The sequence below is a fragment of the Sceloporus occidentalis genome, unplaced genomic scaffold (genome assembly GCF_023333645.1).
Source record: "Sceloporus occidentalis isolate IW3139 unplaced genomic scaffold, rSceOcc1.0.p SCAF_56, whole genome shotgun sequence".
In the NCBI taxonomy this organism is placed as follows: domain Eukaryota; kingdom Metazoa; phylum Chordata; class Lepidosauria; order Squamata; family Phrynosomatidae; genus Sceloporus; species Sceloporus occidentalis.
The window spans coordinates 5,412,363-5,430,743 of record NW_028317036.1 but is presented as its reverse complement, the minus strand read 5'-3'; the positions used below and the strand labels follow the sequence as shown (position 1 = coordinate 5,430,743).

General features: G+C 37.8%; 1 protein-coding gene across 5 annotated transcripts in view; it reads left to right on the top strand.

Annotated features, from left to right (window-relative positions):
- Positions 1-18,381, top strand: part of LOC149287862 (disks large-associated protein 1-like) — a 127,880-nt gene that overhangs the window by 93,547 nt on the left and 15,952 nt on the right. For 3 of the 5 annotated variants that reach the window (XM_089492374.1, XM_089492377.1, XM_089492376.1), the window contains exons 5-6: positions 12,643-13,013; positions 13,367-13,458. In XM_089492374.1, coding sequence (XP_089348500.1) covers positions 12,643-13,013; positions 13,367-13,458 — 463 coding nt within the window. Of the gene's footprint in view, positions 1-11,136; positions 11,147-12,642; positions 13,014-13,366; positions 13,459-18,381 lie in introns of all 5 variants that reach the window. The other 2 variants (XM_089492373.1, XM_089492375.1) reach the window with 1 other exon arrangement.

The window sequence follows — 18,381 nt, the reverse complement described above, 5'->3', positions numbered from 1 at the left end:
CAAAAACTAGGCAACATTTTTTTTAACCTGTTGATTTCTTGACCTCTTTTTCAAACTTATTTATATTTCTACACATGTAAAAGCCTTGTCACTGTGAGAATTGTCAGTCATGGGTAGACCGCCACATAGTGTTGTGGAAGTGCTGATGTATAGGGTTGCCGAAGGGGCTGCCAGGTAGTGTTGTGTATATTGGGAGAGGGCTGTTGGATAGTGTGTACAGGGAAAGGAAGAATACAAGAAAACAAAAGAGAGGGAGATGAAAGACACCAAGAGAAAAGAATGAGAGAGAGAAGAGAAGGAGAGACATGGAAAAACGAGGGGGGAGAGAGAGATAGAAGAAAGAAACGAGAGAGGGGGGAAGAGGGAGGAAGACAAGAAAGTTAGGTGGAAAGAGAGGGAGGGTGGAAAAAAGGAGAGGGACAAGAAAATCAAAATGTCATCAAGTTTACAGGTGAGCTAAACATCTGTGAAGTGACACAGTGCAACACATTCAATAGAAAGCCAAAATAAACTGCTTCAAGTTTAATGGCCACTTTCACAATGTGCATTTATGTCATTTGCATAGTTTTCAGAATGAAGCTTTTTATGCTATTTATTTAATAGAACATTTTATAATCACCACACTAATGGCTTGATATCTTTTGATGCCCAGTGTACCAGCTAAATTTGTCATATGACCAGCAGCTTCACTGTGTGTTGCCCTGCTGAGTAGCAATCGTAAAAAGGTCATTTAGGTTTTCCAAAGTATTTCAGGGCTAATTATTTGAATTCAAACTATTATTCTAAACCATTAAGTCAGTGAAATAAAAGGCTTGACGCTACAAGCAGATGAGAGCTGTATGCGTCCGGATAAATAGTTATGTGCTATGTCCAGATTAATAGATGGTAACCCATGTAAAACATATATAGCAAGAAAACATTCCAAACTTGAATAATTAGTGTCAAAAATCAAACAGGATTTGGGTCGGCAACCCCAGAGGAAATAATATTCAGACAAGGTAATGTATATCATTATATAGATTTATTTACCTTATTTGTCTCAATGAGGTAGGCACCATAAATAATTAGTGGCTTGTAAATATGTGTCATATTTCCTTAGCATGGTAAATGCCTGAAATGTGTCAATTAAATTATAGTTTGATAAACTTAATGTGTCTTAATGAATTCATAGAAAGGCTCTCCTACAAAATTTGGTTAGCAAAATAGAAGGTTGTAGGTAAATTGAGGTAAGATGAAGAAATCCAACTGACCAACAGGACCCTTTAGGAGACTCCTTGATGGTTTTTCTGGTGACATTACTCTGGATTGAATGAAAGACTTTCTACATTTCCAACCAACACTCAGTTTAGCAATGGTTGCTGTAGTTATGGTATACAGTATGTGTCCTACAGAGTAGGGTATAGTCAAAGGGTATGACAAAAGTAGGACTGACGGACTAAGACAATCTGATAAGGAAAGAGTGCCCTGCTTGCAAGCTTACACTGTAGAAAGAATGGGGTGAAGAGAAACATAAAGTATAGAGAAAGGGGAGAGACAGTGTAAAAGCTAAATGCTGAGCATTTAGAAAATCTATAACCCTAAGCATAACAAGAAATGGGAATCATAAGAAAAAAATCTGTTGATTTTCTGCATTAATAAGCTAGATTCCCTGATTGATCCCAGAGTCAGAGTACTGTATGTGCATGAAAAAAAACAGGAATCTGAATCATTTAACGCAAGTGATAACTTTTCTTTCTAAATACCATCCCTACAGTGAGCAGGAAATTTGGGCAGATGGACACCACCACAACAAGGAAATTAGTTTTTGATCTAAACCTGAACCCGTGACCACCAGGCCCAATGGGAGTTGCGTATCCCTGCAAATCACGGTATGAACATGAGCTGTTCATTTAAATACCTGAACTTCTTGTGGTTTCCTGGATGTTTAAAAATGATCCCACAGTGCCTTGATCCACACCTCTGAGCATTCCTCAGCAAATTAGCACAACTGCTAAAGTGAACCTGACATCCTACATTGATTGTGGGCTAATGTATTCTTAAAATACCTACTGTGCCCCCCTGAGCAGCAGAGGGCTTTAACTCCCATCATGCATTGAAAAATATTAGAAAAGCAGGAATAATAGCAGTGGGGGGGGCAGATATTGCCTGTATGTGCATTCAGTTGATAGCTGTTGGCAGAGTGTTATATGCACCATATAATTGTGCAGACCCATCTTTAACACATGGCAAAAGGGACCCCCATGGCAAAACTCCCCTGGGCACATCTGCCAAGGACTAGAAGTTTGTAAGGCATGATAGTGGTCTGTGCAGCCATTGGCAAAGACTGCTACATTTTTTATTTGTAATTTGTTGCGGCCTGATGTTGCTGATGACAGCATATGACATTGTATTCCAGCATCAGGAGACACTCATGCACTGAAAAGGAAGGCTCAATAGTGTAGAGGTATATGCTAGCTTCTTCATCACCAACAGTTATGACTGCATGAGTACCACCGGGGTAGGGCTGCCCCGGGCCCCACTATGACAAAAGGCAGCCCTGGTCTGCGCCTTGTTGGAAATCGTACACAATTATTATGTCACATGCACATGCATTATGTCATAAGGCATAAAGCATGTAAATTCTTCTAGTGACAGCTAAACATAATTTGGGTGAAAAATTCTACTAAAATTCCTTTACATATTTTCAAGTGTCATAATGACATCTTAACGCTGTTACTACCCTAGATTATAAGAAGGGTTTTCTTTACCTTACATATTGTTTTTTTCATACATTAGGTACTGTGCTCTATTATTTGCAGGCATTATATAAATTATATTATGTTAATAAATTAATGTATGATTTGTACATACTATATGTAATAGTAAATACCTTTTTTTCCACTCATGGAGCTACCGGCTTGCTGACAGATTGTGTTTTATCTATGACTGATTGGTGATGTGAGTGGGGGATGGGAATGGAATTCCAAAGGTGCAGGAAAAAAGCATGGGGGTGCTGGCCTTTCTTTGTGCTCATCCACTAGATGGCACTGTACATCAAAACGGATTTTTGATGTAAATACCCAAAAGTTCTGAAAGCTGTGTGAGGGATACGGAAATACAGTACATATAGAGGGGTAAAAAAATGAATGAAGGAGACTACTAATGAATGAAGGAGGTGTCTGGAAAGGGAAGACCTACATAGATTCTTTGCTTAACATTTTGAAAAATCTATTTGCATTTATTATTACAAGTGCTTTACCATTAACTAGTTGTAAAAAATTGCATTTTTATGTCTATAGAAAATGTATGTGAAATCCAATAAAGATCGATTTGCGTTGTAAAAGTGGGACAATAACTATGGAAAGCAATTGAATATTCCTGTCCCACATTTACTAATCTTCTACAAAATCACTCTTAAAACACAACACCCTCTAAAGAGGAGATAAAAGTAGTGTGTATCCCTAATCTTCTTCTAAACTTTTTATAATAAACATTTGTAAAGCCGAGACTTTTTTTTTCTTTCTGGGTAAAAGTCTTATTTTACTTTCCTGTTCTTTTAAACTTAAGAAATAATAAAATGATTCATAAGAATCAATTGTGAAAAGGAACTGTACAAACATCTGTTTAAGCAGCCTGGTTGTTTCAATGATACAAATATTAGTGTCAAAAGAGATTAAATTTGACTTTTTTTATGTACTTTGAAAGCTGTAGCATATATAATGCAGAGCATGGTGTCATCTGTTACCCATAACATCTTCCCTGTCATAGTTTAACAGATAAGCCTTTTAATTTTGTCGACTGCCATATCAACTGCTGAGCTCTCAGGCCATAATCCACATGTGGTACTACAGCTGTCAGTGTGCTTGGTCCACTGCCAGATTCCTCAACCGCCAACTCTCACTGAAGCAACAAAGAAAAGCACGTGTTGATCTGGAGTTTGAAAATGTTTTCTCCAAACATGCCTGTCCTTTCAGAGCAACGGTCGTACTTTTGTGAAGAGCCCTAGTGATTGTCTTCGGTTAGGAAGCAAAGCACAGATGGCCACGTTCGCCAAAGTTAACTGATGCATTTGCTTTAGTGTTTTTGGATATAGCAAAACAGTTCCATTTAAAAAAGCCCCCCCCCCAATCTGGGTAGACAAATAATAGGCCTTTGCAGTGCGAAAGAAACCACTAACAATTGATGTGGGTACAATATTCTTCCAGTATGAAATAGTTTGAAGATAGTTTCCAGTTGTGCCCTGCCTTTTATTTTAACACAGTATGGGATGTGCCAGGTGGACTAATATATTTCTTTTTATTCATTCACAACTATTTTCCGCTGAGAAAACTAAAATCAATTGCTATTTTCAAACCCGTTGTGTGTCCCTCAAACAGGGAGGATGATATGGAAGGCCACATGTGATTTTATTATGTATTGATTGCTGTAGCTCCATCATATTCCGCAATGCCCTTTCTATTTCTATATGGGACCCAGCAGCAGGACCTCCTCATGGAGGATAAAAAAGGCTGTCTGACCACCCAGTAATTAACTGTCATAGCGAGAGCCTGCAGGGGAAATCCAGAGAGATCCCAGATTTAAGGACTGACATATTTAAATAACAGACCTTGTGTAGAGTCCTGTTTGTTAAACCTTGTAAGCTATAGGAGAAAAGAAATCCAATACACGCAGGAACTGGCCCATTTACCCTATGGCCTTTTAAAGGCCTTTAGGACACGGTGTCTTAGATAGGATGTTATATCTTGGAGCTCCTTTTGAGAATGAAGAATATGGAGGGGGCTGCTGAGTGTGCTGCCCTGGGTCAGGTCTAGGGCAGCGCCAGAGGTAGATATAAATTTATGTTGAGGATAATACATAAAAAGCAAAAACAGCATCTAGAAGCCATTTTTTTAGTGCTTCGCTTGTATTTCTGAAACTATTCTGCATCTAGGACTTGGTCCTTTATCAATCCAACCTGAGGACCATGGGAATATGTACAATATCTGAAACATCCACTTAGCTGGGGTGCCATTCATTCACTTAAGCCCAGCATCACTCGGTCAAAGATCTAGAAGTACACACCCCACATTCACAATTACCTGCTTACATATGCTAATTGTGTGAGATAAATTAAATGTTATCTGCTTTGATTTGATATTACAGGCAAATTTGGGAACCAGTTCTTCCTGTATTCTCCACAAAACATGCCATTACGTTCTTTAGATAAGCACACCAATTCCAACTTTCTGATAAAAACCACCATCAGATTGTAAGCTCTCAAGAGCAGGACCCTCTTTCTTTATTTACCAGTGTGTTAATATTATTAGATGGCGCAGGATCACTAAAACTACTCAGATAAAAAATAAACCCATCACAGTGTAATATATCAGCAAATAAATACCAATATGTAATATATCAATAATGCACTAACAAGCACAAGAGTCCTTCAAAGTAGAAATGTGGTTCAGATATATATAATAAATATATAAAATCAAGAGCAAACACATAGTGTAGCATCAACTGCAATAGAAAACTCCCCCATAAAGTAGATGCACTCATGAGATGCTTAGAGGAATAAGTAGTGCTATTGCAGCAATATTAAAATGAAGACTTCAGCAACAGAAGAAGATAAAAGAAAGATATTCACAGCCTTTTAATGCATTTCATCGAAACAGGTCATGGCTTTATCAGTCAAATTGGCACGTTTTGGATATTGTCAATTTTAATGTTATTGTTAATTCAGCGCTACTGAATCCGTTGGTACTTTATAAATAATATGTTAATAATAGAAAACTGAAAACCACAGTTAGTCACAGTTAGTGCTTTTTAAATGTTAACCTTATTATGAGGCTGTGATACATTGTACATGATTATAATTTCACAATGCCCATTAATTCAGCAGTGAATTACAATTTCACTGCTATTGAATCCCTCATTTTTTCTTTCAGATGATACTGATGGTGGACCACAAATATTGCATGAAAGGTTGCCCGCTATCATCTAAAGGAATCAAGGCCTTCATAAAGGCACTTTTTGATTCTGTAAAACTGATAAGTGGCTCATTAAGCATGCTCATTACAAAACATATGTAATAATATATATATATATATATATCACACTGTGTATCATCAACACTCAGTGTGCATGGACAGTGTTGGAATATGGCATCCGAGTATCTTGTATTAATTCATATTTACAAATACTTGATTTAAATGCCTCAACATGGTAGAACCAATTAAGACTTTTGCACTTAGACATTAAATTAAGATTAATTAAATCTTAATCCGGTAAGCAAACAAACCATAGCAGTTCTGACATTTTATTCTTTCCTCTGAAAGCAACGCAAAAAAACTAATTTTCAATTTGTATGGCAACAACCTCCGAGAAGATGCTTTTGCATCACATAACAACTAAGTATTTCCACAAAAAAAAATATAAAAGGTAAATTTTAATATGATTAAAGAAATATGTCTTGGAAAGGGTTTGGACATTCAACAGCACTAGGAATAGTGTTTCTAATTCTGTATTTAGCTACAAAAGTGTTATATTCAGTAGGAGGAACAGTTTCCAAAGTACTTGTTAAAGAAAGATCAGAAGATTTATATATCTGTTGTGGTTGCTCTAATTATTAAAATATTTATTATAATATTTTCCAAATGTGTTACAGTCCAATACACTTACATGCAATAAGCAATGTGTATTAGAAACCCACTTTGTGCATACAGCACTATGAACAGTAATCTAAACTACTTGTCTTAGGTTTTTAATGACCTCTCATTGTAAGCTTGTTCGATCAGCACTCTTCTCACTTTTTGTTTCTGTTTGTTTCTACTGTTATGTGATGCTCTTCTTGTTATATCCTGTTGTACTGCACTGCGAAATATGATGGCATAATGTAAATCAATACATGATAAACTAATTAAGTTTAACCCCTTCGTGACAAAGGCTGATTTTACTTTTTGTACCCTTCGTGACAATGGCCTTTTTAACATTTCTGCACTGCTCGTGTTTAGCTGTAATTTTCTTCTTTCCCGTTTACTGAACCCACACACATTAGATATTGTTTTTTTCAGGACAAGAAGGGCTTTCTTTAGATGACATTGTTTTGATTGTATCTTATTATTTACTACTAAAAAAAGTATAAAATATGGTGAAAAACTTAGAAAAAAATGACTGTTTCTAACTTTTAGTTGAAAAATCTTTTACTCATCTATAAAAGGTAATGAAAAAACCTGCTAAATAGATTCTACTATTTGTCCTGAGTTTAGAAATACCCAATGTTTTTATGTTTTTTTGCTTTTTTCTACCCATTATGGGGCAATAAGTACAGGTAGCGTTTTGCTATTTCAAAGCCATTTTTTCCAAATCTGGTAATTCTTCCCCCCATGTGCCATGTCGGGTATCTTTGAACCCGGCCAATGCAATTTACCCCATCAAGTCATATATTTTTGAAAACTAGACACCCCAGGGTATTTCAAATGCTAGTATTTTAACTCTTTCCATGCACCATATCTACCACCAGTCTTTGTCAAACTTTGTGGTAGTCATTTTTTTGCATTTGTTTTGCCACACACATTTTACTTCAGGTATGAATTAAAATGTTCTCGTTTATGTCACTATCACAAAACACCCCAATATGTGTTCAGCAACATCTCCTGAGCGCAGTGATACCCCACATGAATGATTTTGCCTGGCTGTTTGGGGGCAAAAGGGCCACATTTGGGGCATGCGCATTTTTCAATGTTGAACTTTGGCATTTGGGGATCCACTGCCCATGCCCTATTTGGTACATCTTTGAGCCGGGCCATTTCAGTGTGCCCAACAAAACCATATATTTTTGAAAACTAGACACCCCAGGGTATTTTAAATGCTGGTATTTTAACTCTTTGCATGCACACATTTTACCACCAGCATTGTTTCAAAGTTTGCAGTAGTATTTTTGTGTGTGTATTTTTCCCACACACACCTACTTTATGTATGAATTTACAGCTCCTGGTATATGCCGCTGTCACACGACACCCCAATATGTGTTCAGCAACATCTCCTGAGTACAGTGATACCCCACATGCATGAATTTGTCATTTTTTGGGGGAACTAAAAGGCCACATTTGGTACGTGTGCATTTTTCTAATTGGAAATTAGATGTGTGGCCATCCTTCCCCCGGTGTTAATTGGGACCTTGTTGAACCTGGCCAATTCAATTTACCCCATCAAATCATACCTTTTTTAAAAGTAGACACCCCACGGGCATTTAATATGCCAGTATTTTAACTCTTTCCATGCGAGAATTGTTTTAAGCTAATATGCTAATTTTAGGACTTGCTCACAAAAATATATTTTTTATATATATATTTTATATTTTGTTGCCTTTTTAAAAAAAAATTTTTAAACATTTTTTTTTCAACTTGGAGGTTCCCCTGATAGTGACATCAGTGGGAAATGATTTTTACATTTTACTGTTTTTTTACTATTTTTTTCTAATTATTAATTTTATTTTATTTTTTAATTTTTTTTTTACTAATCACAATGTGATTAGAAAGCTGGGCTCCATTGACTTGCATGGTGAATGCAGTACCTGTATTCAACCTGCAAGTGGAGCCAGAGTTCTCTAGATGGTCTGGAGACCGTCTAGCGAGCTTTTAAAACTTGCTTGTTTCTCTTGCAGGGCGGCGGCCATCTTCCTTGATGGCGAAGATCACCGGCAGCTGCGGCTGTGACCGCTCTCCGGAGCGGTCACAGCCCACCGAAAGGTAAGTGTTTGGTGTCGCTGGATGCCTCCTGATCGAGGCATTCCAGTGACACCATTTAAGTTTAGGAGGCGATAGTTGATCGCCTCCTAAACGCTTTTAAAACGGGCGTCCGCCGCCATACAAAGTATGGCGGATGTTGACGCCCCGTGGAGGGGCCAGAGATGGCCCCTTCGTGCCGATCGTGGCGTTGCTGAATGCCTCGATGTCGAGGCATTCAGCAACGCTTTTTGGGTGCAGAAAGCGAAAGTAGATCGCTTTCTGCACCCGTTTAAAGACGTGCCGGTCCTGGCACGTCAATTGTCGTAAAGCACATGCTTTTCCGTGTCGTGCCAGGACCGGCAATTGTCGTTAAGGGGTTAAATAATATTTAAGTCTTGTGAAAGGCTCAAAGCTGGCTGTTTTGGAAGGGTGGGGTGAGGGGAAGAAAATTGAGGTCATGGCAGGCATGGGAAGCAATTAGCATGCCTGGGAACATCCCAGGTATGCAGCCACAGAGATCTCCCTCCCCCTCTCTGATATGGGTTTGAGAAAAGGCAGAGCTGAGATGGAAAGTAGTGGCTAGCTGTACGCAAACTCCGGAGTGGAAGGTGACTGGCGAGACATTGGTGGAAACCAATAGGGAGCGAATGGACGCAAAATCAATCTTCCCACCTGAAGGTCTAAGGACTGTCCTGGAGGCTCAGCAATCTATTTACCAAGAGCCTCTTCAGCAGGTCTGTACGTTTCTCAGGTATAATAAGCAGATTTTGATACCAGCTGTCACTGAACTTTGAATAATAGTGAATCTGTGTCAAAGCAGCTGGTTACATTCAATTATACAGTAAATGCAATCAACAAACTGAGTCATAGCATTTGATGGCAGATAAGAACTATTCAGTTCATCTAGTCTCTAAAACATAATTCTTACACCTGCACATTTTTTTCCAAGCACGCCAAAAAACATTTAACAATCCATTTCTGAAAACTTTTATCTTACAAAAGCAAAGTTAAAGGGGTGGTTGGTGGTTGGTGGTTGGTGGGGAAGTGGTCGGAGAGCAGGACGTGTCACTACACCACTCCCGCTACCCAGAGTTTCTCTCTGAAGACCTGGAGAAGCGGAACTTCACCTGGAGACGCCAGAGAGTTCTCAGCTATGCATATTGTCAAGGGGTATGGCAAAACTAGAATTAACAGACCAACAAACTGATTCATTAACTAAAGAGGGCCCTGCTTATATGATGTACGCCCGGCCTGAGTTTGGAAGAAGCGGTTTATTGTACTTATGGAAATGATCCAAAGGGAACACCAGGCATAAAACAATAGTTTCTCTATAGTTTCCAAGTAACCTGACTGGCGATGAAGCATTGTTTGTTTACTCTGTGAAGTAATGAGGCACTTACCCATTGTACAACATTGTGGAATATGATGGCACAATATAAGACAATAAATCATAATAATAATCCCACTTTTATTTTACTCCTGATTTTTCACCATGAATACTTCAAACAGTACCATACATAAAAGCGCTCACTTACAAAACAGCAATATGCGGATACTATTTTTGTCACTATCGCCTATCATGTGCTTATTGATATGGTTCTTATAAAAAGGTCCCAACAAGGTGATTTCTACCCATGAACTCCTAGGGATGTGTGACAGATGCCATCATGTGATTATTGCTTAATGCTTGAGAAGTTGTCTTAGTCACTGTGTGGATAGGCAGCAGAGGGGAGAGGGGGCTGTTTACTTCATGTAGGGTGAGCTAAAACCACAAGTCTATTACTCATAAGCCAAGATTCCCAGGAATGACAAAATCTGCCCTTGTTAAGACATAAAGTACAAAAATACCACTCAGCAGCTGGAGCGCGATTCCATAAAGAGTCATGGAAGCAAGTCAGTGGCAAAAAATACAGCTGTCATTTTTTTTTCTTTAGAGCTGACACAATATAACCTGATTTTGTAAAGTTTAACGTGTGTTATTATTCCATTGAAAAATGTGACACGGTCACTGATCCATAAGGCAATGCTTTGATGTACATTTTAGAGACAGCCAGGGGTTCTGTCATTATACCATATACTCTGCATTTAAAACATTGTCCATATGTGAGTGTCAGGTCTGTGTACTGCAAAACTCATCCTGGTATCCCAGTCAGCGGCCGACTTGCGCTGGTGATTGTTGGTCATGGCAGCAGTAGGACAAACGTTTGATTGTCCCAAACACATCCGGATGTCTCTGTAATTGACACGGCCATGAGCAAACATAAAAATGCTTTGTGGTGCAAGTAGATATTGGCTTGGTTGATTGAACATAATGAAAGTTATCGTCCACAGCAGCTGGAAAGCAAAAAAAACCCACAAAGTTAATTCTAATGCTTCTTTATGTATCTACAAGACACGCCAACATAAAGGCTTCCCTTGTATAAAACATATAGGCATTTATTTTGCTGAGGGTGTTGAGAGTTGAGAGAATGTGGTTCCGAGTTTACTTTCCCAAGTTTACCCAAGACATATTCATAAGGCCTCGGGAGTTTGTTGGAACCATCAATGTAGCCTATTCCTGGAACATCCTAATGTCTCTACAAAACAAAGTGACATGCAGGGACATGTAAAATACTTCTTTGTTCTCTATATACAAGTATAACGATATTTATTTGAACTTGGATTCTCCTTTGTTTGTATATCGCATATTTGACCCTTGTCTTGCAATTAATTAAAATGCCCCTCTGGCAACACGTTTTAATGGAACTGGGAATTGTGAACAAATATATATTGTCGGGTTTCTTTGAAGGAGATGTTCCACTTAATAATCATGAAAGGACACTTTGTATCGTCTATGATTTATTGTAACTGAACACTGACAAAGTGACAGCATGTCTGAGCATGACACAAGTGAAAAAAAAATTTGATTTCTGGAAAACTAGCTATATGCTTCCTACCATTTATTATCTAGTTTCATTGAATGTAAGGTTCCTTTAACCCCATTCTATACATTGGATAATACCTGTGTTTAACACCTGAACACAATCAGAGATTATCCCCTGTCAGTTGATCTCATATAGTAATCAGAAAAACGGGGCTGTGGAGCCCTGCTCCCTGATCACTGTGCAATCAGTAGGTAGGGAGAATGGAGCGAGAAGATGGGATGCAACCAGTCCCCTTGTGATGTCATCATTACATTATTAGCGACTCCTGCTAGTTACAAGAGAAATCCTTAAGGTCCTTAAGAGCAGGCAAAAGATATATTGTGTAAGGGTGCGTTACACAAAAGCACAACACCTATGGACATGAGGTATTACTTACTCAGGAGGTGTTGTGGAACATAAATAGTTCTTATTTAAGCAGTTGGACTTACCCTTGCAGAATAAATTGCCAGCAAATTGCAAAAAAAAATCAATTTTCATTAATTCTACATTGTTTAAAAGAGATTGGTGGGGAAATTACTGTTAAACAAAAGAGTGGAAATGCTGAATACGCTCTCGTCCTTAAGTGTCCAAAAGCTTTCATCCTTATGGGGTTAAGAGTTATATACGGATGTCAGCATTCAGCCAAGTATAAACAAAAAACTCTTAAGTATGTAGTTGTCCCGAGTTCACCTTTTCTCAAGAGATATCATACACAGTATACTAAATTTAGTAGTGTATGTGAAGTATTAAATAACTATTTCAGCAACACTGAGACAACTCTCAAGAAAATCTTCCTGGGAATATTACTGCTACAGCACCATGGACTTATCTTGTTGATGTGGGCAAAAAGTCATCCCCCTTTTACTAGCCAACACATGGACTCCATACTATATATCTATGTACGCATTTTCATATTTTATCTCCAGTTATATAGGATATGTGATCCATGCAGCAAATACTTATGATGAAGACCAGATGTTGTTAAAAGAACTGTACACTATACTAACTGGATCAGCAATATTTACCATATGATCTCTGTGTCTTTCATATAGTATCATCATGTATTACTACATACAAGAAGACACCTCCTCCTGTGCCGCCAAGAACCACAACCAAACCATTCATCTCTATAACTGCTCAGAGTAGCACAGAATCTGCCCAAGATGCCTACATGGATGGGCATGGCCAAAGGGGGGATATCATTAGCCAATCAGGACTCAGTAACTCCACAGAGAGCCTGGACAGTATGAAAGCACTTACCGCTGCTATAGAGGCTGCCAATGCCCAGATTCATGGCCCTGCCAGTCAACACATGGAGAACATGAACACAGCCACAGCAAGTTCCTCCTCCAGCACAGCTACCATTACTGCAGAGGATAGAAAGCGCAATTTGTTCAGAAAAAATCTGTCTATTGGAATACAGGTAACACTGGGGTTAACAATATATTTTTTTTGTTTGACAAAGAAACTAGCTAGAAATTCCATGATTAGCTAGATAACCATGATTACCATGTCAAATGTATTGGATTGAATTGGATTCCACGTTTGGAGTGCATTTCATAGCATGCAAATCCATGCATACCTGTTTCATTGATTTAAAAAAATTAGACTTTAGTGCCATTACTTATTCTTGCGTGAGGTCCACTCATTAAACACATCCATACGATACAATTTGAAATTGATGGGACTTAGCCTGCTCTTCAATAGTTACCCAGTGCCGACCTAAATGGTTGCTCCCACTGTTATATATTTATTTACCAATTAAAGTTCTTCCAGGTTGATGGGCCAGAGGAGGCAGCGAAAGCAGAAGAGAGACAAGCAGCCTTTCGTTATCAATCAGTAGGAATCCAAGTAGAAGAAGAAAGAGCGTAAGAAACCATTACTGTATTTCTATACTTCTAATATGTACATCATGGCACATCACCTTCATGTTATTTCTGTACCAGCTGAAACAGTATGTATGCTGATACAGGTTGTAAGCCCTACAGACCAGTAATGGAGGCTTCATGTTATAAATGTTGAATTGCGTTGATTTGGTTTGAGTACATACTTACCAGAGAAGAGAAATTATACATGTTGGTTTCTTCAGAAGCAATTCTATGCTCCAGGACTTTCACATGTATGTTCGATAGAACCTCAGTTTTACACTTATTGGGATATCTATTAACCTTTAAAGTTGGTAAAGTAACACTTAATACATTTAATGATGAGGTTAACTAAAAAACTCCACTTTGCAGAATAACCCCTGCATGAGAGCAAACTCACTAAACAGTGAACAAGTTTTGCACACTTAATACGGTCTCAGATATAAGAGAGTAGAAGTGTTTAGGCTTCATGGTAAAGAATCTAAAATGTGCCCTATTTTTCATACAAAATCGCCTCCAAAAAAATGTATGCCAAATCATCATTGATATCATTAACAGTTGATATTAGTGGTATTGGTTATAACTTATAACCATATGCATCTTCTAATGTTTAATTAATTCATTTTTTTAATTTTATTTTTAAATTCTTCTAAAAGTCTAGCGTCTCCAAAAAAGGAAAAATTATCACAAGCAAATCAAATTATTTTGAGGGAAGCATGCTAAAAATACTAACAAGGATTATGTCAGCTCTGTTAGTTAAGAAGCTGATTAAAAATTGCCTGCTTTGAAAGAATGTAAGTGAGGACTACAATAATCATTTAGACACCTAGCTAGCGTATGATTTACAGTTACATGTCTGTCCTGCCTAAAAACACTGTCACTCTATATTGAAATGCAAATATTTATTATCCAATGCATTTAATGGATTAGCTAAATTCATCCAGTTCAAGGAAAATTCTCCTTTCAAGAGGAGCCAGATAACATATACGGTATGGTATGTTTTTAACAGAAAAAAATCCTATTACTTTATATCACAATAATAAACATTTTGTTTGAATAGTGCCAAGCAGTATGGATTGGAACTACTGGGAATATATATATATATATATATATATATTTAGAGTTTAAAAAGGGATGTCTCATAAAAAAAATATTTTTCTTTGAATTAAATGCAGTTTGGTATACCAAAAGCACACTGCGCCAATTCCTTTTGCAATGTTAATGAAGTCCTGATTGTGCTAGGAAAGTCCCTTTGGCCATAAACCTTAATAAATCAGAGGACCCTTCTAGGTGATTAAGACTGAGGCATTTTATTGTTGACCACAAAACAGTATGATAAGACTTGATTCAAAATAACATATATAAAAACATACAAAAAGCTTTTATACAGCTGTTAGAAACATTGTTATTTTGTGAAACCTTGTTAAGACTGTCTTTTAGTGTGCTTACAAAATAGAAAAACTATGGTAAGTGTACCCCTTTAAGAACCGCAAGAGTTAGCCCTAGTGTAATGCCTCTTAACAATATAGTTCTGTGTAATACATCTCTTCCATAAAGCAAGAAAGCCATAATCTGAATATTGTTAAAAATGTAGAACATTTTTGTTATAATCCCAAGAAAATAATGAAGCGAGACTACGCTTGGATCCTCACTTTAACACATTTTTTGGACATATCTGGCTCCAGTACAGTAAGAGACCAGCTTGTACAGTTCCACGTGACGAGAGAGCAAGCAGAAGTGAACACTGACAGCCAAGTAAACCATATAAAGCTTGCTTTAAAGGTTGTGAAGAATAAATAAGTTTAATGTCACTGAAACAGTAATAGCTCAGGAATGTATATATATATATAGCAAAAAAGAGACAAAATAAAATGAATATAGTAGTATAAATTATTTAATAGTACATGGATAAGAAAATGCACCGCAGTAGCACTTTGTACCAAGATTTTCTTAGGAACATATGGCTCAAGGAGGGGGATAACCAATCTCTTGAGATTCGCTTTTCTGTTAATGGATGTTTTTGTAGTATACCTGTTCGGCGGGTCTGGCATTTTTTTTTTCATCCTGGTGAGTAATGGTCTTCCATAGACAGCTTCCCCCACAGATACTGATTCCAAGGAATGTTAGAGCTGGCTTTGTCTGCTGCCCTTTTAAACCCATTTCTTGACCATTCACTCATCACTAATCACTGGCCTGCACTGTTCTCTGCGCACAGCTGTCTCCTCTGTGCTGCTGTGTTAGAATGCGCAATGAAACCGGTCAGACGGATGCCTTTGCTTTCAGCCTCCTGTTGCCTTTAGTAATGTGCATCTAAAGCACACTTGAGATTAGCTATTTTCTCTTGTATTTTACCTTTTTTTGGTAATGTAAAACGTGTAGCCTAAAAACAAGCAATTGTCACGTACTATAACGAGGAGTATGGCAACATCAACTTTCTGTGTCAGCTGGGCTGTATTCACTATACCGGGAGTTGCAGGAGAGAGCTGTGAACACATCAGTCTCTAGACATTATGATGGGCAAAACTCAGTGAGCTTCTCCTGCCAGGAGAGGCTGAGCTAGCCCTGTATATTACATAGTAAAACGCGGAGTGAGCGCAAGTAAAAGTGCACACCAAGTCAGTAAATACATTAGTGCCACTGATGTTTATTCAAGCGTATCATGGCTGAGCTCTAAAAACACAAATGTTTCGGTATGTATGTCCCAAAACGTTAGTATTTTTATAACTCAGCTGTGACATGCATGAATAAACACCAGTGGCGCTTAAGGCACCAACTTTGGTGCAACACCATTAGCTGAAGTACACTGCTCCATAGCACAGATTCCTACCAGGAGTATTGCCCCTATTGATAGTAAAATTAGTTTTATGTAGGGTTAAGCCAATTCTCCAACACATGGCTTAGTTAGTAACCATCAGGCCTGTCGGGCATGCCAGGCAAATGGAAGGTTGACTGGTGCCCGAAAGCTCCTGCTACCTAACTTCTGCTTGGGTGGCTAAAGTAATCTTGGGTGGCTAAAGTGATCTTTTGATGTGTAGTTTCCAGCCGCTTGTAAACTGTAGGCTGTCGTGGCCCAGTGTTTCTATGTGCAATGAGCATTATCATGTCTTAAATACACCATAACACATGTTGATTATAATAAAAGAAATACAATGCTTCTGTGCCAAATCTTTGAAATCAGTGAAAGAGTGAGTGGCCATGTCCCCTAGAGTTCCTGCTTTCCCCTACAATCACACTGACAAACGTGATAGCAGAGATCATGGAGGATGTTGTTCAACAACAGATGGACAACTCCAAGTTAGTAACAGATGAGCTGTACTCATTTGTATCTATTGACCAACAAAGCTCCCGGTCTCTGAAAACCGCATTGAAAATCTGGCCTTAGGTGCTGAAAAGCACAAAGCCATAGACTGGATAAACCAGTATGTAACACAATACTCTATCTGTATCAGCTGCAGTTAAAGGAGTGCCTCGGTACAAGTACCTGCTGTTCTCTTTTTCCTCCTTTTTTTGTGTAATATTAATTTACTTTTCTCTGGAGAGAATCATTATTACTCATCGTAACAGATAAAAGTCCTAGGAGAGATACACACGTGATATGAAAGGGAAAATTGAATCCCAAAACCAACATGGAATACATAACCATAAAGACTTCCCTGCACTGTCACAGTTTACAGGTACTATAAGAAATGTCCTTCTTTTGTTAAAATGCAAACTGATTGAAGAAGCAAATATACAAAAATAAACATTTAGTTGTCATTTATCATGTAATCTTTAACACCTTTTTTTCAAAGTCACAGCCTGTATGCCTATTGGTTAATTATAGATGGGCCAATCACTGCTCATATCGGTTATTTAAACTATAGAAACCTGGATTGTGCTTTATATCTCATGCCCTGGTGTTGAAATTTAGGCAGAATTATGTTAATTGCCATTTTGTTAGTACCTTTATACAATTGATTAGCAGATGATGAGACTGGATATTCAGAGATACGGGCTTTTGGTTATGATGAAGTTTGGATCCTTTGTGTGCGACACGGTAGACATAATGAGAATGAATGAAATGAGATGAATATAAAAATCTAACCCTGGCCAATCCACATGAAAGTACAGCTGAATAATTAGTGTACAATCGATTGTGAGCTCTCAAGAGCAGGGCCCTCTCCTCCCCCTGTACAAGTATTTTTTAATGTTGATGTTATTGTCATTTTAAATTGCCTTTGTTACATATTTCCCCTATTGTAACAGCGTTTCTGAATCCGCCGCCGCTATTTAAGTAAATCAAATGGGAGCACTAGTACAGTTTCACAGAATCGATTTAACTTTGTATTTTGAAAGGATAGCTCAGCATCAACTTGGCCGTTCATGAAAAATTTTACGTTTTTATTTGTATGCACAACTCTATACTTAGTGAATATACCCTTGTACTTTTAATTAACGTTTTTGCTCTTAATTTACAGCCTTGTACTTCTGAAACAATTATTAACAATTTGAATATAATTATTTATTATTTCAAAGTTAACCTCAAACAGGTACTAGTTTATTTGAGTCACTTTTTACATCTGGTGAACTCCAAATGCCGCAAGCTTCATATAATCAAATTGTTGAATCTGTGCTTTATATACAGTTGCATTCACTCCGGTAAACAAAAAGTTAATAGGCATCAGGTTGTATGAAAGACTTTTATTTGATTAAAATTTTGTGGCTAGCTAAATCATGCAAGTAAAGAGGATATGAAGTGATTACTAACACCGGCTATATAGAAAGGCAGTGTATGAGTCACCTTTAATGTAATCATTGCTTGCTGTATTTGTTTGCAGTCACTTAGAACAAAAGAAGAGTGCTTTGGAAGTCTTGAGTTGTAAAGACTTGCCCTGGTAACCAGCAATTAATCAGTTCACAGTTGGAGTTTGTAGTTTACTTGTGAGG